This window comes from Plutella xylostella, chromosome 4, assembly GCF_932276165.1.
Source record: "Plutella xylostella chromosome 4, ilPluXylo3.1, whole genome shotgun sequence".
Taxonomy (NCBI): domain Eukaryota; kingdom Metazoa; phylum Arthropoda; class Insecta; order Lepidoptera; family Plutellidae; genus Plutella; species Plutella xylostella.
In genome coordinates this window covers 10,363,722-10,390,868 of record NC_063984.1, presented here as the reverse complement: position 1 = coordinate 10,390,868, position 27,147 = coordinate 10,363,722, and the positions used below count along the sequence as shown (strand labels likewise).

The window sequence follows — 27,147 nt, the reverse complement described above, 5'->3', positions numbered from 1 at the left end:
AATCGTGGCAACTCTGACGAAACTCCGTCAAACCTTAAGAGACCTCTTCGAAAGCCTTTCAGAAAGTTCGTTAAACGAATTTATCTGACACTGCGACAGTTAAAACTCCCTTTCTTGCGCCTAACTCGATTCGGGAGCGATCTTTATGTAAATTCTTTTAAGCGACCGTCCCCTCCTGATTACTTCTATAGGAAGATCGTGGATCGTTTTTCAATGGGTACCTTAAGGGTGTCGTAAGGATAAATGTCAAATGCCTAAGTTGATTTATTTGTTGGTTGTGCTGTTATGCCGTGGCCCGTGATGGACAGTGAGGGTACGCAAATATAAGGGGTGAGTTTATGAGTTTTTTTTGTTGTATTGGAATTTTGCATCTGTGGCAGCAAGTAAAAATACTAACTATACTACACTATCTAATGTGTTTCCAACAAAGAGTTTCACATTAAACGTTATATTGGTCCTAAAATACCTACCTAAGTAAGTATATAAAGTAAGTATACACATTATTTTACTGTATCTTGCAAATTGCTTCGGTAATAAAATACTTTGCGTAAACACAAATAACAGAGCAAACTCCCATGATTCCGATAAAACAATTTAATATTTTCCACATAAATAGTCGCAATTGTATGTTCTCAGACATGTTACACAAAAGTTCTTCCCAATTGTCTTTAATCTTTGACTCCGCAGACGTCTTCAAGGATCTCCCTACGTGGAATGATATAAGGCGTCTCACCTTGCTGTGCAAAAATCGACTCTAACACTTTGAAATAGATCAAAATCCTGAAAGAAAATCCCGCGAACCTCTGCTAAGAGAGAACGGGTGTTATTTTGAATGAAATAAGAATTTCTATCCATAATCGTAAATTGCTATGTTCGGTAGAGAGAGTTGCACAGCCGTTCTATTTTGAACCTTCAGCTTTTAATCTGTAGGTGTGTTTTTTGTGTAAAGCAGGTGCGACAGGAGTGCGGTGTGACACGGCCCAATTTGAATTTTCATCGGGTTCCGTACGATCCATTTTGGGAGGGTAAAAGGCAGTGCTATTGAAAACTGATATTTGGATGATGAAATTGTGGTTGACGTCGGATTAGTTTTGGGAAGCTCCATGTGAATTATTCAGGCACTCTGCAGTGACAGAACTATGGAATGGAGGGGATATTTACTGTAAGCAAATGATATTCTACACGCTTGTATATGCTAGGATTATCTAGTAGGTAATCCACCTTGATTTCCTTGATCTTATCAAACTATGGCTGGAAATGGTACGCTAAGTGCCATTTTCTCCATAGTCGGTTAGAGCATAACCAGGGAGTAGTGGTTGTCGATTTTTGACACATCTGTCATTAATTTAATATGGAGTTTAATTTCTAAATCAATCCCTGTTGGTTAGATAACCGACTATGGAGAAATTGGCACTGAGCATAATATCATTTGAACGCGTAGCCTGCTACTATCTTTTACGTCTACTCTTGAATTATGTAGGTACCTACCTACCTACATTTCAACAACTCCTTGCCAATCTGCCGGCCACTGCAACCGTCAAAGAAACAAAAGATAATCACAATGACATAATAAATCCTGGGCCGGACTCGGGGGCGCAAATCTTCGGTCTCGCGGGGGCGCGCAATCATCGTCAGGTGGCCCGGGCTGACCCGCAGAAATGCATCTATTATTCACTATACTGATTGAGCTGGAGACGCATGTGGGTATTCCTGAATTATATATAAGCGGCGATTCTGACCGGACGGGGACGGATTTGGAAGAGAATGCACGAAATGTTAAACGTACGTTGTTTTTTACGAAAGTAAATATGCTTAAGTATTTTTTAAACGTGAAGGTTTGTAAAAGTGAGGGTTTTTTTGCAACAAAACTATGAGCTTTGCATCGTGACTTTACGTATATAGTACGATTACATAAGCTTAAGTAAGTGAATCATGGATTGACTAGGACATTAACTTTGATCAAAAATATTTGCTTAAAAATTTAAGGTAGGATTAAAAAGTTAGGTTCCACCGAGATTTGAACTCGGATCGCTGGATTCAAAGTCCAGAGTGCTAACCATTACACCATGGAACCACTTGCGTAGTAAATAAAATAAAACAATCACGTTATCGTAGTGAATAGACCGGAAATTATTGTTGACTCAGTTGATATGCTGTGCCCAATCATTATTCTTAAGCTGATTACATTAATCAATAAGTAATTAATTTTTGTTCATTATTGTATTTTATTTAACCTGGAGTATTCAGGTGTTTGGTGTGTTTGTTTTGATAATGTTTATTGTTATTTTGTATAATAGCATCAATTTACATCATATTATTTGATAATTATTCGGGTACTATGTTAGGTACTTAGTTAAAAGCTTGACGTCATAAACACCTGTGCAATACGTCAGATATTTGCCTTTTCAGGTAGGTATAATTAAATATCAATTGGTCAAGGATGTTTATTTCATCACTCGCACCTAATTTATGTCAGCATCGCTAAAAGACTTCGCTCTACAACTTTCTTTGTTTTTAAAAGATTTCAAAGATGTTCGAATAGATTTAATTTAAAAAAATTTAGATTTCATTTTTCGCAATTCTTGCCGACCCTAAGCTATAAACTCATACTTCGGTATAGGTATGCTATGTTTTTTTAAGATACCGAAAACCACGACAAATAATTTCTTTCAACCACATAATTTTAGTACTTACCTATGTTTTTTTTAACCCTGAGTCCATCCCTGCGCTGCGTGCTAACAGGCGTTTAGCGTCCGGCGTGCCCGGGGGACGCCGCCGCTGCCGCCGCCGCCGCTTCACTTCTAAATCTAACAATGTTTTTTCCACGCACTCGCTCGTGCTCTCTTTGTAATCTAATAAACCCTACGTACAGACATCTGACGGAATATTTTCGTAGCACCAAGATTTTTCTGGATAATTAAAAAAAACAACGTTGGGGTCGTGTTCGCCTATTTTATGTAGCTGCCTTTACAGATTACAGACATAGCCTCGATATAAGCGTTTGCTCTGATATCCTTTTGCTTTACGTTGTATTGACGCTTACCAACCTCAATCTAGATGCGATTACAATTAAAATTATGAAAATTCAGTGCTTAAAACTTTTATACCACAAACGAAAATGTTTCAAAATTAACTATTTTTATGGCCATATGACATGCCAATTGCATGTGGCTTTGCTGAGAATTGGTATCGTCCGTCGTAAGGTTGTGTGCTACGTGCTACTATCGAATTGGGTCTATCACTTGCCATTGGGGGTACAAAGCCGACCAGAAACTTAAGATACTCTACATGTAGTGACAATACTTTGGTGTAGACTGATGTAGAATGGAAACGTACTTACATAGCCCCAAGCTGCTATTGAGTACAATAATTCCGCAGCTGTTATAGACTACTACCTAAACCTATGCAAGTTGGACTTTTATCTAAACGTAAACTTTTGCTTATAAATGCTATTCAAAGCTGTAAGCTGTAATGGCATAGTCTTTACAGGAGTTAATGGTATGTCCCCGTGCAATGCGTGTCCGTTTTGTTTAGGTCACCTTCAGAAAATCTATGGACCTATCTGGAACAGTGGTCCATGGACTATACCTAACATGATATATAACTGATAAGCAATAAATACTAAGGAGAATAAGAAAACAGGTAGTTTGATAGTAAATATTTATTTAAGTGCTTACATTTATCGTTACAATTATGAAATAAGGATTGCACGTTTGTCTTTGGATTCGTTTACACATTAAGAATATTTATTTACATATTTACAGTGATTTTAAGTTTAAACACAGACAAAGAAAGAAAACCTTTCTATTGAAATAAGTGTATTATATTTGATCAACCTTGTAATGATTCTAATTATTTTCAGGAGTTAAACATAAAACGCTTTGAATTGAAAATCAAACGTACTTTTCACTATAATTATTATGTTATTGCAATGAATGTTACTTACGGAAGTACCTAAGTATTCTAGTTGCGAAGTTTTTTTATTTTATTTTTGACTAATACTACAACGATTTAACATTTACAATAGATAAAAAACAACAAATAAATATTTATCAAGTGTATTTAACAATAAAAGTTGGTACACATCACATCGAATTCATTGATTAATTGGATTATTTTCTTGAGTAGCTAACTAAATATTTACACAAAAATATTGCATAATATTGAAATCCTAAAAACCTATTTCTAACACTTGAATTAATTGAGTATAATTATTATAAATCAGTTAAATTATAGGATGTCATTGGGTATAATGATTTCGTTCTTTTATGACTATAAATTGTGCCTTTAATTAAGGAATGTTACACTTAAGTGCTTACATTTTTTTTCTTAAAATTAAACTAAGTTTTGCTGTTGATAGAAACATCAAACAATTCTATGTAAGTAATATTATTTCATAAAACCCAAAAAATATAATCTTCGGAATGATCAATGGAATCCAAAATAAGTAAAAAAAATATAATAGGTAAGATACTTTCATTATAACTACAAATAACAAAATTTTGGTCTAAGTTGCTTACAGTCATCCATACATGAATGCTTTGAATCTTTGGAATGATGATACAGTTTAAAAATACTTATTTTTTACTAATTAAAAATTACAAATGAATTTTAGGTAATTACCTACCAAAATCCTTACACTTATTTACATTTTAATGTCTTTACATTTTTACAATGAGATCAGTTACTCACAAAAAATCTTTGGTAATGTAGCTTACATTAATTAAACATCAACAGTGCGATATTAATTTACAGTGTTTTACACATAGTAATTAAAGGAAAATCTACACTACTCTTGAGGCCATTCATATCATAAATAAACAGCGCTGATGCCTCACTTTAAATCCTTGACTTCCACCGTGAACGTCATAATTATTTAAAAAATTGATACACCTATAAGAACATGAAATGAAATCAATCAATAATGGGTAGGAATATCAATATTAGGAAAATTATGTTGAATACCACTCTAGATATTATAATGTAATGTAATGTGTGAATGTAAATAAGTAGGGTTCACAAGCTTACAGTCAACGATATTTTAATACGAACTAGATGAAGTGTCAGTGCAAAAGACTCATCTAGACAAATAACACCCTACTCTTCTAACACTGAGCTCTTATTTTGCATTAGTTCGGTTAGAAGATTTATTGTGACTTTATTCGTTGGTACAATGGTTGTCATTAGGTTGAACTTAAAAATGTTTCTTCTTCATTCCCGCTACTCCTTTGAGGAGACTGGGGCTGTCACTAGGCCATCCTTCTCTAAAAAAGGTTAACAGTAATCATAATGCGTTTTTTTTGTAACAAACCATCTTGTTCGTACTCGTAATCTAAGCTTACAGTATACGGTGACTGTTGTTCACCTACCACGCCATCTACCCAACCCTTACTACCCTCGGTTCCTCACAGCCTCAGCGCCAGACGGGCGCGAAGGCGGCGCTGCTTCAGGAGGCGAGCGTCTGGAGCGGCAGGCCGGCGGGGAGGTGAGGCCGGTACTCGGGGGGCGGGGGCGGCGCGCGGAGCTCTGCGGAGAGAGCGGGGGTTAGTGGTGTGGAAGTTATAGTTGCAAATGAGAGGGTAAACGTTGGAGATACTATCAGAACCGACCAGAACAGACTTCAACAGAATATTCCGCCTAGCATCAGTAGTCAGGCAATTTTGTCCCGGACCGATCGGTTGTCACTTTGTCGTATCAATATTGTTCGGTGACTCCTTGTATACCCTCTGTACTGTACCCTTGTGTACCCTCTCAATGCTCGGTGATGACGTACTACCAATACTACGTTCGAGTCTGTTCACCGGATGTGTTGACTCCCTCCTTAGCTTTATCATTTCTCACCATGCTGGTTCACTGCGAGTTGATGGGTATACACATTATGTAGATATGCATGTTGCCTCAATCTCCCAGTATATCTCCTTGCATCTGGCTCCCTCTTTCATCCTGCACTCACCTATCCTGTGCTCGGGGTGGTGCGGCGGCGGCAGGGCGCGCGCGTCGTGTAGCGGCGGCCGCAGCTCCGCGTGCTGGGTCTCGCGGTGTCTCCGCAGGTCCACCTTGCGCTGGAAGGCGCGCCCGCAGAGGTCGCATGCGAAGGGCTGAGGGGTAAAGGAATAATAAATAGAGTTTTGCAAAAGTGGTATAAAAAGCCAAAAGAGTGGGTCATATTCTGAACATACATTTGTTTGGCGATTTTTGAAAATTCGCAAAAAAATAATCGATTTACTTTAAAAACGTACAATTTCAGGATGGTATACCAACAGCAGCTCGTTAGGTAAAATCATCCGCTACTGAACATAAGTTTTTTCTTATGAACCTTCTCAAAATATTGCCCTCAGCTTTAAGACTCCACAAGAAGTGCCACATCATTTCTCGCCATCTCCGGGTTTCCCATAGTTAATTTCTGAAATAAAATATTATGAAAACTTGTTGTAAGTATAAAACACTTACCTTGAATCCGGTGTGTTTTCGTGAGTGTGTGATGAGGTTGGAGCTCTGGCTGAACGCCTTTCCGCACACCTGGCACTTGTGAGGCTTCTCACCTGCGGACAAAGAGGTCTATTTGAGAGAAGTAGGGATGTGAAACGTGCTGTCACAGTTATGAAAAGATAAACCTGATCCCCCTCAGAAGCATTGTTACTATGAGAGGGGGGTCAGGTTTCTCTGCACCTGACCGTACATCATGTAGTTCGGTCTACCACCACTCCTGAAAGCATCGTAAGGATAACTTATATCTTATATGTCGCTATTCTTGCCTCAAACATCTTATGTGTTGTACAAACAACCCTATGAATTAAGAAAGGTCAACTGTTGACCCTAAATCCCAAAATAAATCTTACAAGGCAAAGCCTCAAGTGTAATCGATGAAGTTTATACAAAGACGCCTATCGAGGCGTGTGCAATAAACATCATTGCAAAATGGCCACTATTAGCATAGCATTGTGGCGCACCACTGACATACGACTTTAAGGCGTGTGGAAGAGAATGGACTCAATGCTCTCGAAGCGGCATCGCTTCGCCAGATCATCCGGCTCAGGAAGGTTACTCTATACTGACGAAAAACTAACGAACTAGAGCTGTCTTGCAATCGGCACGTTTAATACTACGAGAATAGAGTCGTAAATCGCGCAGCAGCGCTCTGAAACATAGTTTTTCGTCATATAGAGTGACCCCACCAGTTATCCGGGTATCGATTGAGCCGTATTCTTAGATAGACTCAATCTAGGATAAGTTAGTATCTATGTCGGCTGGGTGGGTAGAGGCATTTGTGGTTGTGCTCTAGTAAAATCAATAGGAGTCTATGGTTTAAATACTTTAAATGATTTTGTCTGAGCAGTATTCAGTATGTTGGAACAACTATCACCCAACGCTTCTTTGAAAAACTTTTGTGTTATTAACTTCCTTCCTTACTAATATTCTTTTGCACGATCCTCGAAAGTTTGCGTAATAATAAAATTGTTCAAAATGACTAGCTGAATTTATTTATAACTGCAGTAATTCTTACAAACGAAATCACCTAATAACACTTATTCCTGCAAGGTCCTAGGTCAAACGTGAGAATATGAGTAGGGACCGTATCTGCACAAGCCCGTAATCTCTGCACACACACACATACACACACACACTCACACATTACGGATTCAGGTCACGCTTACAGCTGGACTTATAAAATTTATAGCTCATCTCAAATCGGCGCTGCGATCTAGTCATTTGAGTTGGGAAATCAGCTACCGTTTTTTTTTATTACAGGTAAATAATATCTAATGGATTTAACAACGGTTTTAAGGTGACCCATTCGTCGGTGAACGGATTTGATACGATGATTCATTTGTGTCCGTTTGAACAATATAGGAACTTTTACCTTGCGAAGCTTGGGAAATAATGTGTGCTGTAACAGAAACTTTGACCATGTCAAAAGGTCCTGTTGAAATGCACATAAATAAAATTATCATGTCTTCGAACAGTCCAATGATTAATTGCTCATCCAAGAACGGTTATGAAATATACAAAACTCTAAAAAAATACTATGTAATTTCGGCAAAGTAAACAGCGGAGTTATTGTGTATGACCGTTTTTCTACAAAACGAACATTATGTGGATCTACTCAATATAATGAAATATCTCAGTGACTCGGCACATCACTAGCGCCTCTATATTAAAAGTTTACGGGCCGCGTGATTCGCTCGCGTCTGGAATTTCATATCGTCCTGGAGCCCCATTGTTGTGCTCTGCTTTGTGCGCCCCCATTAGTGCGGCCCTGCCTTTGTATTTATTGCAGCCTTTTGTCAGCGCTTTAAAGAGTGGTATAAGGTGGAATTTAGTTAGTGAGGTTGTTGTCTGCGGTCGGCTGCAAGGGTTTTATAGATCCTTCTCTTCAAAAGAAGAATTTACTGTCATAAGACTCGTAATTGAAGAAGCTGGATTGCTAGCAGAAGCTAAAGATTACTTCCGTAATTTCAGGTTTAAAATTATATTTACTTATTTGTTGATTATCAGTGAGAATACTAACGAGTATCAAAACGAATACATTTTTATTTTATTTTAATAAGTCGTTTTAAAGCACGCTTACGTATAACTGTAGATTTGTTGAATTTTGGATGTGTCCACAATCCACATTCTAAATCGCTGATTAGGTACATACAAAATAATACATTATGTACAACAAATTAAATAGCTGCGCTTTCAATTTGCAATGCTACTGCCGTCACAGCCAATCTAACGCTCCATCCGCGGGAGGCATTACATCCCGAACTAATCACAGCGGCGACCGCCATCGATACCTACAGCACCTCGCCACTTTTCCAAAGGCCCCCTGCAGTCCATCAATGAAGGGGTCTCGACGAGTAGCGACTTCATTAGACAGAGCGAGACGGCCGCCGCCGTCCCGCTCCGGCGTCAGTGTCGCGACGCGAGAGCAATTTATATTCGTCGTGCCATTGGGCCGTGATTGCGGCGGCTCCTCCCCGCGTCGCGTAGCAACGGAGGGGGTAGCCGCCCCCCCACTCCCCCCACGTTATGGATCGCAATTTTCCTTTGAATTGGAAATCAGAGCGCCCGCCGGCAGCGCTCGTTAGCTGGCCTCCATCTTCGTGATACTTCGCCTCGCTACAGATTTTTACTGCTGGCGTACGTAAGCGTTTGTGGAGAAAGATGTTCCTTTGTGCGGTTTGGCGTTTGCGGCTGCCTCGCGTCTGTTCGCGGCTGCAGGGTTCGTGAAATATTTATGGAGCTTTGATAGAGATTGTTTGAGCTATCCCCACTTTCTGATAAGACGTCTTTACCTACTTTGTGCTAACAGCTGTGGTCACTTATTCTTATTCCTGCATAATAGGTATATTTCAGTTAAACACGTGTTACGCTTGAAATAAAGAACATAAATAAGTTTTAAAACGATAGCCACCAAAACGCTTTTTAACAGCAACAAAATTGTTGTAACCTCCTAAAACAACTCTCAGAACAGACACAAAAGCCGAGGAAACATTTTACAAACTTATTACGAACCCTAAACATCTCTTAAGGGTCTGAACACCCCGGGAAGTGCGTAAAATCTTCGCGCCCCGTCTCTTTACTACGTAATTACGGTACGATATTTAGTATAACGGCGTGGAGGGGGGTGGGGCAGGGGGTGGGGACCCTTAATTGTTTTGCGAAGCGCCCCCCCTTAATGCGGCGAAAGACTGAATTAGGCAACCTTCGAGAGGATCGTCTTTATTATTTGGGAAATGTATCCGGCCTAGATTTTCGGCAGTCTGTTGTCAGGATTTGGGAAAGTGTGTCGGCCATTAATTAATGTCATTGTTTGATTACAAGGAAATTGCGTGAGTTTACTACTTACATAATTGTGTAACTTATGTTTTCTCAAAAAACGTTTTACCTACATTAGTTGAGTCTCTTAATTCTTGACTTAGATATCTCTTAAGTATGAGGTAAGGTATCTCATTCAGTACAAATGGCGTATGCTCATAACTCATAATGCATTATATAAAACGTTTATAAATCGTTTTTCAAGAAACTTCGTTTTCGGTTTAATAACTTCATTTTGGAAAAAATGCCCTGGATACGCGCTGACATAAACAACGTTATGACCATAGATATAAATTATATGTAATACTGGGTTACGACTTACGATATAACAGACAGTAATCCACAAATTTTTACCACAAACATTATTTTCATAGTCTATTCACTTGATACGATCCGTATAGTATAGAAGAGTATAGAATAGACCAACCGTTTCTGAATGTGAGTGTTTATCCTAAACACGATTTTCATATACCTGTGCTGTATTACGCTGTGTTATTTTTTAATTATCCTAAAAATAATATTAAACCACCAACCTTTTCTTTTTTATACTGACATATAGCACAATCCGATACCGAAATCAATAAAAAGCAAACATGCCCAAAACTAAAAACCCCTAGAGCTATCAAATCAAAAGCATCGGCGGTGCCGGCGCTAAGTATCAAGTTCCTCGTTGTGATTGAACACATCCAGGCAAGCGATAACCGTAAATCCGGGGAGACGGATATCCCGGAGACCCGGATAAACCAGATCCCGGAATACGGATGGATAAAGCAGATCCGGGTGTAGGCGAGGCTTATCCGCGGCTGAAAGAGTTTCAGCCGAGCCGGTTTGTTTTGGGTCGTGAGTTATTTAGAACCGGAGTTACGACGGCTTTCTACACGACTGTAGCTATGTGGGCTCGACAGATTTTATAGTCTCCGAAAGTTTTATGGTGAATGCGGGAATTGCTAGTGACTATAATTTTTGCCTGATAAACGAGTTTTTTCTCTAGAATTATTCTCATAGACTTTTTACACACCTCTTATAAAGGTGAAACACAGCCAGAACTACTTAATGTAATCAAATTTATTCATCCATTCACCGAAGCCAATAAATACAAAAATAACAATTAACACTCGAAAGCAAAATCATCACAGCCCATTAAGAGCGACACTAAAAGCGAGATTCGCCATAAAAGGGGCCATTAATACAAAATTATCTGTCCAAATCCGGCCCTGGCATTAGCTGGCTCATCTGCACAGTATCACAGGAAGATTTTTATGGGCCACGCTCTTGCTGTGGTTCTGAATTAAATATGGCGGGGATCGAAGTTAAAGTGCTTTGCTGCTGCTGGCAAGATTTTACGAAATATGGCACCGGCGCGCGGACTGTTGCCAGCTTGCAGAGTGGAGGCAAGATTACGGTGGGTTTGTGTGATGTTTAGCAAGGTATGACTTCGTACGTCGTCTAGGTATAGGTACAGTCTAAATGTTATACATTGTCTGACTGACGTGAGGTGTTAGTTCATAGCCAATCGCCACGTTGAAGAAGTTGCGTTGTGATCTACCAAATACACATATACGAGTATGTATAACCAAAAGGAATTTTATATTGGCTCCACCTTAAATATTCCGGTAAGATATTTCAAATACAAACGAAATCAGCATCATTGTAAGAAACCAAATCAAAACCGAACCACTCACCGCAATCCAGCCGCAAGCACTAAAGCATTACGGACACGCGGCGCCGCCATGAAAATCAAGACATCGGGGCAAAAAGAAAATAAAAAAACGCCCATAACAATAATTTAGGGACGACTGTTGCCGTTAATAATTCAGACGCGAGTGAAAAAATGCTCCGGAAAATTAGGAGGGTGGTTATAAATTCTGTCTCGCATTTACATTTTCATGGAATATTCAGCGTCTCCGGTGGAGCTGGATGAATAGAGGCTTGCACTTAGCCGGTGCAGGTGCAACCGGATTAAAAGTGTGAGTTAAAAGGGGGTGGCGGGAATTGTGGCGAGAGGTTTTACTGATTTTTATGCAGTGAGAAGTTTCTTATTCTTATTGTATCGGCGACAAAGTAGAAAAATATTAATAATTGTACAGTTCTATGACTGCAGCAGGCTATGTTGAGGACTTTAAAAAATGTAGGTACAGATTATCGCGGTCAAATTTGATTCTATTACCGTATGTTAAGTGAATGTTATAGTATTCTTATAGGAAATAAACTATCTTAAACCTTAACCTTACATTATACCCAAGGAAAGTGCCTAAAAGCTTCACAACGGCTCAACACCTCACCTGCATCACAAATTCGCCCTCTCATCAAATCAACACAAGGCATTTTCCTCATCGCCCGCCATGTTTGCCCAGCTCTCAGCGCTCAAGCGCTCGACACAAGATTGGTCCCATTAAGACATCCCCGCCAACTGTTTTCTTACGAGAAAGACTGAAGATTGAATCGTTGCAGCCTTCAGTGGTTTGTTATCTCAATCAAAATTGCGAGATTGCTGTTTAGAAACGCTTCGGGGACTGAATTTCTGGAGTGTTTTCGTTGGCTGTAAATAGTATTTTGTAATTGGGTGGGCTTAGGTACAGGATTTTGTGATATCTTGATGATACACTCACGGGCAATGAAATAGTTCCACTCACAAAAAGCCAAAACCAAACGACCACAAAAACGTGTTTTAGTGGCCCTGACTGCTATGCCGAAGGTCCCGGGTTCGATTCCCGGCTGGGGCAGATATTTGTTTAAACACAGAAATTTGTACTCAGGTCTTGGGTGTTGATATTTAATATGTATCTATCCATGTATTTATGTAGATATATCAGCTGTCCGATACCCATAACACAGGCTCTGCCTAGCTTGGGGTCGGATGGCCGTGTGTGAGATGTCCCCACATATTATATTATTACCACAATTTTTTCCAACATTTAATTTTAAATTTGAACAACAAATGATTGCTTTTAGTTGTTAATATCCTGATGCTTCGTTAAATGTACTTCAATGTTACAGAAGGCGTCATAAAGCTAGCTTTTTCCGTTTAGGAGTAATTTTGAGTTTATCTCAGTGGAACCTTTTCATTGCCCGTGAGTGTATAAGAAAAGTAATCTTTTGCATGTTCTTTTTCAGGCACTTATTAAACTATTTGGTGTATTGTTTGAAAAGGAGCAACCGACAATGTGAGGGTAAGTATATGTTTTTTTTTTATATTGAGATTGGTAGGCGGAAGCATAATTGCAGCTTATAGGTTATTACATGATAAAAGCAAAACTACTGAGTTTACAGCAATAATGAAATAAAAATAGAAACACTTTGGGTGATGGTCTCTTCTTTCCTCTCTGAATGACCATGATATGCACGTAATTTGCAAAGCAGACCTCAATATCAATATGACATCCAGTGCTAGGTACCTAGGTACCATCTAGCTTTACTTTTCAGATATTTCCCTCCACAGCAATTCCCGTCACATCGCAGTGGTCATCCCCCCTCCTGCGCCCCGCGCCTCACCCCGCCACCCCGCACTCTCGTAAAAGAGAATTCTTAGAGAAAATCCGCACTTCACTCAGACCTCCGCGTAATCACGTCTAGTGAGCTCAGACGTAGATTTGTGTACGTATACATATGTGCACATGTATACATAAGACCCTTTAGCATGTATGGACTCTCTGACCCACGTATTGAAGGCGGGTTTCCAACGAAGGTCGAGGGAGGAATGTGAAGAGTTTAACGACCTCATTGGCACGTTTTACGGGCCAGGTAAATCTTCTATTAGTTTTTTGTGTTTCAAGACTGTAAATTGACTTGGAACACTAGCAATTTCATGAATAGGTATATTTCTGCAAACCCCACTATAGGTGTTTTGCCTAACAACCCTTAGCTACCTACTCTACAGTAAGTAATAGTATACATAAAAATTTAGACTCAGAAACAAAAAAAACTCACGATTAAAACAATTAGTCCCAATAAGCGAGGCAGTGATCGTTCCAATTTAATTAACGAAAGCAATAAAACCCACGGCCTTAAGAATCAAAGTCCAATACACATAAACAGTGTTTAAAAGTAGTACCAATCTCGTAACCTCTGGGCAGACTCACGTATTCAGGTCTGGCTCGGCCGGGGGGGGAAATCTAAGCGATCCATAGCCTTGGGCAGGACCTATGCGACCTATTTATTAAAACCTTCATGGAGGGGAAATTATGAAGAAAAGAGTTTGGGGGTACTGTCTGTTAGTAGAAAAAATATAAGAACTATCATTATGGATCTATGACATCAATACCTGAATGGTCTGTCTGAAGTTGCGGAGGATTGCGATCTTTGGACCAAACGTAAGGAAGCCTTTGCCTGGCAGTGGGTCACAAAATAGGCTATAAAAAAACCCATCAATAAGTATCCTACGTAAAATTTAACCTTACTGCGGGACTAAAATTAAATTCGTTGCAATTTCGTAACATGCAAAACTACCATATTAAAATATTTCCAGCATTCTTGACCGAACCTCTTCGTCTTTCGGGTCTGCCCCCGCCGGGGTGGTCCTCGGAAGAAGGAATGAGGTGTCGCCGCCCGCCGGGACTGAATCAAGGAGCGCTACGTGACGCGCCTTTCATTAACGGACATCTTGTGACCATTCCATTTTTGAACTGCGAACTCGAATGCGCGCTGCTGCTTTTGTTTTCTTTTTTCTTTTTAATCGGTTGGCTGGCTGGATGAGCTTGATAATGGTGGTGCATGTAGTTTTTGATTCAGAATAAGTTTTGTAGAAAAAAATAATTATGTTTGTAATTTTGATTTCTGTAACAATCGGATGCACCAATTTAGTAAAGTGGTAAGTACCGAACTGGGTATTTTAAGCTTGGTCTTTATCGCTATTAGAAATTAATATTTTTATGTCTTTCTGTATTGTACCTACTCATGTAAATACAATCGAGAAAAATCTTTTCAAAAAACCAGCTCGTCACCTAAACCTCCCAGAGCGCGTCAGCGTTTCAGAGTCACCAACAATTCTCATCTCACACGTATTTCATTTAAACCCTTGGGATGTCACAGTCGAAATCAGTTTCAAGATTTTTTCTCACGCGAAAAAAATGAAGCATTTTCTATACTCGGCCTGTGACGTTGGGCCCTTCCCTACCGCGCTATATTAGCGGCCTCAAGAGACTGCTATAATTAAATTAATGCCCTCAACCCTCTGGGCCCGACGTGCCTGCAACTTGACACTTGGATTGCATTGTTTCTCTTTACGATGTTTTTGGATGTGCTATTGTGTGATTGAGGTGGATTTATGGCTTCTGAATCAGACAATAGACTTGCAGTCGTTCAGGTATTTTCAATTTATATTCCTGCGTTTTGCTAGAGTTGTCATTGTATAATAATTTTATAAAATAATATTTTTTTAAATAACCTGAAACTTTAAATCACTTTGTAACCATGAAAAAGCTAATCATGGTACATTATTTATAAGTCTAATTTGTGCTGAAGTACTTAACCGTATCTTCTCTACATTTTTATTGAACCAACAAACACCCTAACCCTTAAACGTCCTAATATTTCCAAGTCCACTTTAAACAGTAACACTAGAACCCTGCGACGCGCCACTATGACGCAACCTTTATTAATAACTAAAACAAACAATCAAATTAAAACCTCACCCAATCAGGAGCAATCAACACAAATCAAATGTAAGAGAAAGCGATCGATCACACAATCACCTCAGCTAAAGTCTCTCGTAGAATAACTTGATACGTTCAGAAACCTGATATGGCTCGGGAACGCACGCGCCTTTAATTCAATAAACACATTATCAAGATTAGCGCTAGAGGGGGCTAGTTAGCGAGCACTGGCGCTCCCCGAGCGATCCCGAACGTTGCCGATGAGTCCCGAAGGACCAACTGTCAGATTTCGTTGCGAGTTAATTATTGGATTTTTATTCAAATTTCCGAGTAATGATACGTCGTTAGGCGACGGGATTAAAAGTTGTCATTTGTTATGAGTCTCGTGTATTTTGTTTGTTGCTGCTGTTGTTTTTTATTCTGTTTCTTATAAGTATCTGTTCATTTATTTGAGAACTTTTTCAATGTAACCAACATTTAGCTAACAAGGTCTAACATCACATTTCCTTGTCGAGTAAATAAAGTTATAACGTTTATGAATGATAAGCATCATACAAAATTACTCAATAAAACGATCATTACACATTGAAGTAAGTAATTCCAATAACCATAAATCGATTAGACCTTCACAGTAGTCGGTGAGCAACTGTTGCTAGTAAATAAAAAACACATTTATAAACCTTTAATGGCTCCCCTAAAATTATCCGAGTCGGCCACCAGAAACGCTTGAGCTAATAAAGGTATGATATTTTATCAGTTGCAGAGGTTAAATTATAATGGTTTGAGTTTTAAATTATATTAAAAAACGCATCGCTTATTCTGAGGCACGTGCTTGACGCATGCGCGAGCGACACAGGATGTGATTATTTAAACAATAAATTTTATTGTTAATAATCCGTCCATCTCTTTTTATTGTTCGCTGAATTTCTGTGCGGTTATCTGACTGGCGAGCCACAGGATGCATATAAATGTGCCATAGTTTTATATTATTTTGAGCTTTACGGCTGATCTACTGACCTGATTGTAAAATATTTCAATGAACAAGTCGTTGAAGCTCTTAGACTGTCCAATTAAACTTTAAGATATGCGATAAGTATGCATAATTATTAAGAATGGATTTAAGAAATTATTCCAGGAAGAAGCAGCCAAAATAAAAATAAATATCAATATTAGGTACTTTATATTTATAGCACTATATAATTTTTGTTCTAAATCTTCTCACACTTTTCTCATATGAAGCAAAAACAAAAATTCCAATGCAATGTAACGATCAAAACTGCACATTTTACCGTCGAATGCGATTTAATTAAAACAATTTGCTGATTGGCCATCGCTAAGTGCGCGGGGTGTGTGCACACGCGCGCCGCGTGCCAACCTTCTTTATTTGAACTTTTGAAAAAGGAACGCTTTTTAGATCACAATGTAATCGACTAACGGGTTCGTTAGAGATTTATAGTCATGGTAATTCGATTGTTTACGGTGGTTAGCGAGGAATCGTAAGGCGTGATGTGTAGGTACCTAAGTAGTTATTATTATATAGATAAGCAAGCTGTTTCATATGTTAGAATGTGAACCTTTAAGAAGCGTGGGTTTAAAAAAAGTATTTGTCATGCAACTTATAAACAATCTTGGTTTAAATTTTTTTTTATTTTTATTGTATTATTATTATTAATCTTTAGTGTGTGAATTATTTGTAATATTATTTTTTGTGATGTGCATTTTTTATTGGACCTATGGTCTGGAAATAAAGATAATTTATTATTATTATTAAAATTACGGAATCAAGGCAGACCTTCAATTTGGATTAAAGTACCATACAACCATATTAAAAAGTAACAACGAGCCAAATACAAAAAACCTACTCAAATAATTGAAATCCTCACGTAGCGCAGTCCATTTGCGACTTATTATCTTAACACTTTAACTGCACTAGCGCATCTGACTCGTCGGTCATCGAGTTTGCGATAACACTTCAACAGATGTCGCCACTGTCGGAGGGCACTGGCAAATCAAAACACGGGGAAAGCGCGCGCACGCCGCCCAGCCAATCACAATAGGGCACTAATTTTATTAACCGTTACGCGTGTTTTGAAATTGGAATGGATGTTGACGTTTCGCTGCTGGTGTACTTGAAAGGTGTTTTGCGGTTGATAGGAAAATGTTATTCGTTGTAAGTAATGCAATTAATTTGAACATTAAAAAGAGGTCATATTAAAAAGAGACAGTTGTTATTTTGTACGTTTATTTTAGCTTTGGTGTAGATTCATATTTTTTATTTGACACGATGACAAGAGGTTATCCTCTTCAAGAGCTAGTCTAACTGTACTATTTCACCGACACGCTAATAAGAAGAAGACAGTCAAAACGCTGTTTTAAAACTCTATATTACTTTAATTCGACTTCTTTCTCGTAGCAGGATCATAGGCTTGTAGCATTTCGTAGCACTTCGTCAGATCATTCACGCAGCATCTTTATTATTGAATGACTGAAACGTTGACGCGCTGGATCTAATCAATCAACATTCATATCAATACAACATAATATTCAGCAGTATCGAGAAACACGTGCAAAATAATCATTAATAACATGACAAAACGTAATAAATCTCCTCGTAAATTGATTTTTAATCCGCAGATTACAAATTCGAAATCCATCATACTCTTCAGAACGGGGTTTCTAAATTCAAAATGCAAAGCCGTTATTGTCATGTAATGCCGCGCCCGCAGTGGTAATATCAGTCTATGATGTCTATGGTCGCGTAATCCGACAAAATGGCGCCCAACCCTTTGTCTATTATTGTCTCGGTCGCTAGTTGAAAGGAGGATGAAAGCCTATTTATTTGTCATATTCAATTTAGTGCGCGATACTGACGTCTGTTAAGGGATGTAGTTGCGTTGTTTTACACAGTTTTTATACCTATTGGTTTTGTATTTTTAGCTAAATGTGTTAATTTGCTTGCCAATGAGTTAGATACGTAGAAGTTTTTGAAGTCATTTCAAATTTTATATCTATCTACATACTATTGCTCAATTCACCGTGGAAGTAGAGTCAAATGATCCGTTCGAGAACCACGAGTCCACAAACATGCTAACAAGTCACATGCGAAAAAAATATTTCACCTCAATTATTCCATCGACGGCAAAAATAATATAATTATCATAACGGCACTGTTGAACCTCCCCTTAACAGAAGCCACCGACTGGTCGGATAAGTGGTGGACTGCCAAATGGCGCGCGGGGAGATTAGGAATATTTTGGAGATTTATTTATATTAGTTGCTACAATATTATCAACCTGTCAATGAACGGGCCCTTTAGATCCAATGTTGATTCAAAAATAGTTTTTCTATAGCTACTGTCAACAAGGTAGAAATGTTTTCTGGTTACAACAAATTAACAAGCCTGAAATTATTATTTAAGAAACAACTTAAACAGCTACGTCAATAATATGCCTGCTTACACAATTTGTAGTAATTTCTATTTCAATCCTTTGTTCTAATTTTACATTTAAAACTCAACTCGCTCCCTTAACAATTCCCAAAAATCCAATAAGTGTAAAAATAAAGCTTGCTGATGACTCAGCAAACTGTGAACATTTGGGACAGTAAGTTAGCAGTTAGTCACTTGTCGGCGGAGGCTGTGGAATGCGCAAGATTGCAGTCCGGCGAGATTGCCTGCCGCCTTCCTAACCGGTCCACTGTTTCGTTACTGAAAATATGAAAAAAATATACCATCTACCCAATAGACAAAAAATAAATATCTATGTCTAAATTAGCAGCCCTGATATTAGATGTATTCCCTACCGCTAAAAATAAAATCAATTAAATTTATTATTTGCTACGACCGGCGTAGCAGTGAAAGCCTACGCTACTGCTACGACGTAGCACCGTAGCATTGCTACGACTACAACTTTTACAGGTTAGGTTTCACTGATGTCGATTCTGAAGGCACGCAATATTTACGATTTAAGATGGTAACATTCTAATGCGCATTCTAATCTGTTAAATGTACTTCAATATTGCACAAAGTGTAATGAGGCTACCTTTTTGTGTTTAAGAGTAATCTAGTGCTATGTCACTGGAACTTTTTCATTGCTCGCGTGTATATTTCAACTATGTTATCTTTAAAAGTGTCCACAGTGTCTAGGTCCACATCCTAGACAACACACACCCGGGTGCGAGTATGCCCGGAATGCCCGAGTCACCTCGCCTTATTGCCGGCTGTTAGTCCGGAGACCGGACGGCCGGCGGAATGTCCGGCCGTACGATTATTGAGTCTTTGCTATTAGTTGCGAGATTTTTTCTCAAGGCGTCGTCTTTTCGCGTAAGTAGGGTTTTGTGGGGACATTAATTGTTTGAATGTTTGGGTTCGGCAAAAACTCGAGCAAACAGGGCAAACACTTGTCATCAATTAAATCAAATTTACAAAAATAATTGTTTTTAAAATGTAATTTTGGCATACTTATAGTTCTTTGCGTTCTAAGTAAAAAAACATTACGACATAGCCTTAGACAAGTAAATCGTTATGAGCGATAAGACCGCCTTTTGTACCCTAACATGTCATGTAAAATTGTTAATTATAGCTTGGTGTAAATAAAGAGTACTCTATCTATCTATCTAAACCAGTCTAGCCCTTATTCTTCTCCCCCTCCCTCCCCTAAAGACCGTGGCTCGGATATAGGCTCGGTGAAATTAGCGAATTTGTCAAAGTGTCCCACTTTATTAGTTTTCTGTTCCTACCGTCATCTCGGCTATTCCTGACGGACACCGCTGATTGAAGAGGGCCTTGAGGGAAACGTTTGTTTCTTATGATTTCAGTAGATAACGAACATTTTTCAGACTATTGTTTAAAGCGTTCAATAGCCATATTTTTGCTTTAATTGTAGTAAGCGGATACACATAACAGCAATTATTGAATTTAATTTTTAATGCTATGCTGTTATAAATAACTTTTTTTTGCATCAAGTAAGCTTTTTCAATTGCCTTTTCATTTTGCACATATACTAACTAGATACGATGCCTTACAGAATATTACCGTATTGCATCTTAAGGGTTGAAAACAAAGTCTACATTCGTTCAACGAGAGGCGTTCAGATAGCGTAATCAAAGTAGATAGCAGTCCGCCCAGTAGTGGCCCAGACGTAGTTAGAATTTTAAAACACATTCTGATTCCCACATCCAATTCCACTGCTGCGCTGGAGAGCGATAAAAACTGTCTTTTACACTTTTTATTCTGTACTCCTTGACCTCACTGTTGAGGGAATCAAATATTTACTTACAAAATAATAAGCTGTTCTGAATCTGGTTAACAGTGTGAATGATTTAGTTTCGTATTTAAAAGCATGACTTTTTGGGTGTAAGCAATTCTATCATATCATTCTTCATAGAAGTCGGATGTATGAGAACAGCCTAAAAAAACGCCAGCCACGTTGCTGTTACGGCAATGAACAAAAGAAAAAATCTATAAACTCATTAGCAGGTTAAACTTCAAGTTTAAAAATTAAAACCGCATTTTAATTCGTTCCTTTTTCGAATTAAGCATGATGTGCTTTCCAATTTGGCAAATGCTTTTAAACGCTCACCTCCGCCGCTACGGGGAAGAAAATGCAAAAAAAATAATTAAAAATGGCCGCCACTTGTAATTACTTGGCAGTGTAATATGCCTTTTGTTTATCCACCTGCTAATTAACCCCGGGCCGAGTTTTTAAAAGATGTAAATAAGGCATTTTGATTATCAAACTTTGCGAGATGGGCCGCGATGGCCGTAAAGCTTGGTTACATTACGCATTTTTTATTTTTTAAAGCCTCTTTTGTTTTTGTGCGAAGGGGTAGCGGATGTACGGATCGTGAAACTCATGAATTTTGCACTTACTTAAGGTTACACCGAGGCTGAATTAGCGGCGAGAAAAATCGTACTTTGTTGTTTATGCCTTGAGGTAATTAAAATGGTTACCATTATTCCGCAGTACCAATACAAAAAGATTCATCATTCACGCGATGAAGGTAAATTGAGGGACAGTTATCTCAACTTGAACTACGCTCGACAACTATTTAATGACCTATTAATCACCAATCAAGAATTACCTACGCATTTAAATGTCCACTTGTAATTTGCATACCCTATACGTCTTCACAAACTGGATGCCACTATTCGACTAATAACTATTGCCGAACTACAACCTCCGTTATTAATCACCAATTGTAATAGCCCGAAACTCGCAAATTGCCCACGGCAGGGGCGGCAAACTTTCGCCTCAATTAGGGCAGAATTAAACTCCTCAGAGGTGACAAATCGCGGGCCGCGGTTCACTCTGACGTTGAATAATCGTCGAGTGTTTAATTATAAATAAAATTTCGGCTATAAATTTAAGCGGGCATTAATCAAGAAGTTGGGACACTGATTAAAATGCCGTTCGGTAACTATTCGGGCGGGTTAATAATTTACTTCCGAGCCGGATTGCGCCGAGGTGGGAGCATGTAGAGAGTATAATATATAGGTACTATACATATATAGGTATACACATATTTAAATAAGAGGGTTGGCCGTCTTGAGGAAAGGTTGATGCTCATAGACGATTCAATGTGACTGTAATGTGGAAATGTTGAACCTTAAATAATAAAAGCTTATATAGTTCTTATTACCAGTGAATCCAGTTTAAATATTATATCTTTCTTACAATCAATTGTTTACATTCAGTTACAGATATTAGTAATTTGGATACAAACCCAGCTATAAGTATACCTTGTAAAGTAACTTTCATTACGTTACGTATACTCGAAAAACTATCGACGAAAAATCCCAACTCTCCCAATAAAAACACTAGTCAAGTTGGGTGTTTCGAACGTACTTTCCGGAAAGCTTCCAAAGATCGCGAGCGTAATGTAGTTAGTTCTGAACGCACCTGCTCCCTACTCTCTCTGCCGGCGTCAGATTTACTCGTAAGAGCACTGGGATGTAGGTTTTTTTATAGTCTAGGTTGGTTTACTTCAGTGGGTAAGAGTAGGAAGAGAAAAGTGTGGTTGTAATAGTTTCATAATTTTCTAACCGTAAAAAATTATGTAACGTACGTAAAAATACGATGTAAAAATACGTAACTCACTAATGTGACAGAAAATTAACAAGAATATATTTTATATATAACTGCAATTTATTAAGTGTAGAGTGCTTTTTGAAAATGAAATTTGAATTAATAATGAACAAACTGAAGGAAATTCAAGATAGATTAGAACTATTTCGGTCCTGCTGCTTTTGTATTAATTTCGCAAACAAATCTTGCAAAAGCATCTTGCATTTACTTTCACCTCTTTAACATACCTACACCGCGTCCCTACCCTAGCTCTTAGACTTAAACCTATTTATCTTCCATCCCTTTCGCTCTCACTGTGCCGATGAAAATGGCGAATCTATTTGAACCCCTGCAACTCCTTACAAACTTCCGGTGCAGTTTCTCTGGTCAATTCCACCGTTATTACTTGGCAATAAGATTGAGTAGGAGTGTAGGGGTGTCTTGGCCGACGGGTAAATAAATTGGGGTGCACGAAAGGGTAGATAGGTATGTTGGAAAGCGATTTAGGCGTTGCGCAGTTCTTGTCTTCGCTATCTTTGATTTCAATCGGTTCTTAGGTAGTTACGTATACGTAACTTTATTGTTCAGAAGGATATATTGTTAGGTTTATATATTTACGATGCGAGTATATGACATCTGCAGGGTTGCGTTGATACAGTGGAGAGGATAAGAGCGGGACAGGACCGAAAAATTGGCGTAAAAAAATGGAGGCTTATTCTCAACAGTTATAGGCTGATGATGTTAGCAGAGCAACTTCTTTATCACAAATAAGTGTTGTTTATTAGATTTTACCTACTGAACCCTTATGTTGAGAAGCCCTCATCTCAGCCAATCTGTCATGTCGTCATCGTTGGTTTTAGTTAATTTAACAAATAAATTCAGGCTCCCGTAATCTCGTGAATAATTTAACAGTTCTACCCCATCATTTTAATAATGGCCATTAATGGCTTCCGATCTGATAACGGATTTTAATTACAGTGAATCATTTACAGATGAGGAAGACCGAGGAAAGAGTTCAGTGTAATTTGAAATACATAAATATTACAATAACTTTCTTAAATAGGTAAATGGTTCTTCGTTGACTTTACAATAATTTTACTTTTATCATAGACTTAACTAACAGAAACATTGTGCGTCACTTAAGCAACTATAATAACAAAATATTAAATTTTATGTTTATGTTTTATTATTATTTATTAACAAATACATTTTGGTACATATAATTAACAATATACAACACCACATGTAACTTTCAATAACCTATAAAAAATCATACTACCTACAGAACATAATTTTCACTAGAAATACCTAATATGTGGAATCATACCTTTTCTGCTATCACTATGGTGAAAGCTTTAACTTGTTCAACCATGAGTAGGTGGGTTCTAGACATTTTAAACAGACGTAAGAATGTCCTTTTAGTGCCTTAAGTCTAGTAAGTCTAGGCTTTCTGCCAGGTCATGAATTTTGGCTTTGTCTATCTAGACGTCTAGATTCAGATAGCTTTGTCTGGTTGGTTAGTAGGGATTTGATTTTCTTTGCTTTGTTTTAAATTGTTGTATTTTAATATTATGCGATCAAAGCAATCAATATTCAGTTTTTGGATGCATCACAAACCAACACTTACTTTAGTCAGGTAAGTAATAACATCTGATAATGTAACCTTTTTTGCACTATCAACGTGTAAACATAGCAAAACTTGCGGAAACACAAATACATAATCGCAAGTAACACACTCAACCCTAAAGCGCCGAATCATAACTGCTAAAGTGTCAACTGTACCTAACCCGCAACCGCAATACTGTATTCATGGAGGCCTAAGTAACCGGATACGACGGTATAATAGACCCACAAACGTCTTACGATGAAGTGCTAGGGGTATGGGGTATGAGCGGGCGAGAAATATGTTTTTATGCAATTTGTTTTGCTGTAAGAAAATATGTAGTATAGTGCTTAGACACGTATACTTAAAAAAATGTACGCGGTAAAATTATATTAGTATGATTTTTATTTTGGGACCAACTGTGAAATCGGGAAAACTTCATTCATCTTCATTCGGAAAAGTTTCATAGCCTTCTTCAATAAGAAATGTTAGGAACAACAGTATTTTTTACAATTTATGAATTGGTCCTGTACCTAGTGACCATAGTAAATGGTTATAAACATAATTTTGCTGACCCTAAATAAGTGACTTACAAAACTGTATTAAAAATATCCCGCCCCGCTCGTAGTTCCATGGCACAAAGAGGAGCATTTGTTATTGTTACCTCAGTATTATGCGATTATAACAAAGCAGCTACTCAGTGTTAATCTTGGATGTTAATACTCGTGAATTATGTTTAAGAGTATACGTTTCAGTGTCCCGGAAACATTAAAGTGCGTTGTAATATATTTTCAGGTTTGGTTTCGAAATAGCAATAACATAATATAGGTAGAGCGAATGTAAATTATATAGATTCGACGAAATAAGAGTAGATGATAAAATATTTATATTGCCTGTGATAGTTTTCAAAACTACATTTGTGAGCTACCTATAAGTTTGAAGAATAGGAAAGGTAGATGTTGTAACAGCAATTCACCAAACTATGAAAAAAATCCATGCACCCGCTCCTTTACAAAACAAAAAATAAATATAACATGTGGAGACATCTCACACACGACTACCCGACCCCAAACTAGGCAGAGCCTGTAATACGGGTATCGGACAGCCGATATATTTTGTATTTGTGTAGAACAAATACATACACAGAAACTCATCCGTATGAATGTAAGTGTGGGTGTACAGACGCAACTGGATGCGGTCTATAGCTTTCCGCATACAATTATAATTAGGCACCTTTCGCAAGGCGTCATCCCACCGTGCCAGAAAGCGTTCACTGCTAAATGAAACTTTAAAAACTCACCAGTATGAATGTAGGTGTGCTTCTTCATGTCGCTCTTCTGGTGGAAGCGCTTGCCGCAGTACTGGCACGGGTAGGGCCGCGTGTCCGAGTGGATCAGCAGGTGCGTGGACAGCGTGCTGGAGCGCTTGAACGTCTTGCCGCACTGCTTGCACTCGAAGACTTTTTCCACGCTGTGCACCGCCCTGGGGGTACGGACTTTAGTTATGAGGATATTCGCGAGAGCGTCAGTAGTAGGTTATAATATGGATATAAGAGTGGGAATGCAAGAGAGGGGCAGTGGTGGTGATGGAAGGAGTGATTGGAATGAACTATTGGACGATGCATTCTTGGACGTGGATAAATAGCTCAGTTAGCTTCTCGACATTTCGGGACCATGCCGTTAAGTTTCCTCGCTGCAAGCATCATCGAAATTGACGACTGTAAAAAGACATGGCTAAATAAAAACTCAGTATCCCTCACCTATGTTGGCTAAGGCTGATTTCGTGTCCAAACGTCTTGCTGCACAGCTCACAAGCGAACGGGCGCTTCCCATTGTGCGACCTTCTAGCATGGACCTCGAGGCCGTGTGGCGTGCTGAACATCTTCTCGCACTTGACGCACGAGTACACGTCGCCGCCCAGCAGCGGGCGGGCGGGCGGCGCGCCCAGCACCGCCGCGCGCAGCCGCAGCAGCTCCGGCGCGTGCAGGTACAGGTTACTGTACCCCCCCCACCCCGGCACCACGCCTAACCCCCCCGCGTCGCGGAGAAACTCAGCGAATGGTAGAGGAGGGTATAGGAACGGCCGCTGAGGAGGAACTCTCGGCGCGTCGGGCCGGAGTAGCGCGCTCACGGAGAACGCTTCCGATCTTTTTGGTGGAGGCGATGTGTCCGGTATTCTTCGGGGCGACGAGGGGGGCGAGCTGACTTCTAGCTCAGGTGAGGAGCTGCGCGCGGAGTGCGGGGAGGGGGGGGAGGCGGGCGAGGGCCAGCACGGGGTGCCGCAGCGCGAGCCCGGCGACGTGGCCGCGTGCGTCGCGTGGTCCCCGTGCTGGACCTCCTCCTCGTCGTCGTCAGTGCGGTCCACCAGCCGGTCGATGCCAAACTTAATTTCATCTGCGGAAAAGTACATTCGTTGAGAGAAATGCATTATATTTTTGTAGCACTAAAACGGTCCAGTTTTCGGCAACCCAATTGCAACTCTGAACAAATAAAAGACAGTTCCAGCCCGCGGGCAAGTGTTTGAAAAAAGAGCAAAAGCGTTGCGAGTGTGGGGCGAGAGAAAAAGCGCAGGTGCCACACTTGTCGCTCCCGATGCAATGAGCCGTATCATGTTGTCGCAGGAGCAAATTGACTTTCATCCCCAACCCTCGGGGGCCGACCCCCGTAATTAACACATCGGGCTCCCCCGACCCCAATCTTTTTTACAATTCACTAATCCGCGGGCGCGACTAAACGAAACTACTTGGTTATTATGAGAGTCATTGTTCACGTTTTGTTTAGTTTGGTTCTTGATGTATTGTTGTCGTGGGGGGCCGAGACTGCAAGTGTCGGAAAGTGTAACAGTTGCCTTATTGAATAAGTGTTGGGATTAATTTAATTTTTGGCAGATAAATGCCCAGCTAGAATTGGAATTTAATATTCTTTGTTGAAACCAACTTGTTGTAACGTAAATATTATAAGTTGCGTAGAATTGTGTTGTTATAATTTCCACGACTAAAAATTAAAATGCTTTTCATACGGTATCTAAATAAATAACGTTTCATCATTTATAGATAAGAAATTTTTAAGTCTAATTCCTACAAAAC

The 27,147-nt window shown here is 39.1% G+C and overlaps 1 protein-coding gene and 1 non-coding gene across 2 annotated transcripts in view; both read right to left on the bottom strand.

Annotated features, from left to right (window-relative positions):
* Positions 1–2,002: 2,002 nt before the first annotated feature.
* Trnaq-uug lies at positions 2,003–2,074 on the bottom strand. Its single transcript has one exon. It is a non-coding gene; the product is annotated as a tRNA-Gln (tRNA).
* Positions 2,075–3,643: 1,569 nt separating this feature from the next.
* Positions 3,644–27,147, bottom strand: part of LOC105398698 (zinc finger protein Gfi-1b) — a 48,500-nt gene continuing 24,996 nt past the window's right edge. Inside the window, exons 3-7 of the mRNA XM_038121207.2 lie at positions 25,822–26,455; positions 25,363–25,544; positions 6,451–6,542; positions 5,954–6,098; positions 3,644–5,526 (exon numbers count right to left, since the gene is read on the bottom strand). Of these exons, the coding sequence (XP_037977135.2) occupies positions 5,447–5,526; positions 5,954–6,098; positions 6,451–6,542; positions 25,363–25,544; positions 25,822–26,455 (1,133 nt within the window). The 3' untranslated portion in view covers positions 3,644–5,446. The remainder of the gene's footprint in view (positions 5,527–5,953; positions 6,099–6,450; positions 6,543–25,362; positions 25,545–25,821; positions 26,456–27,147) is intronic.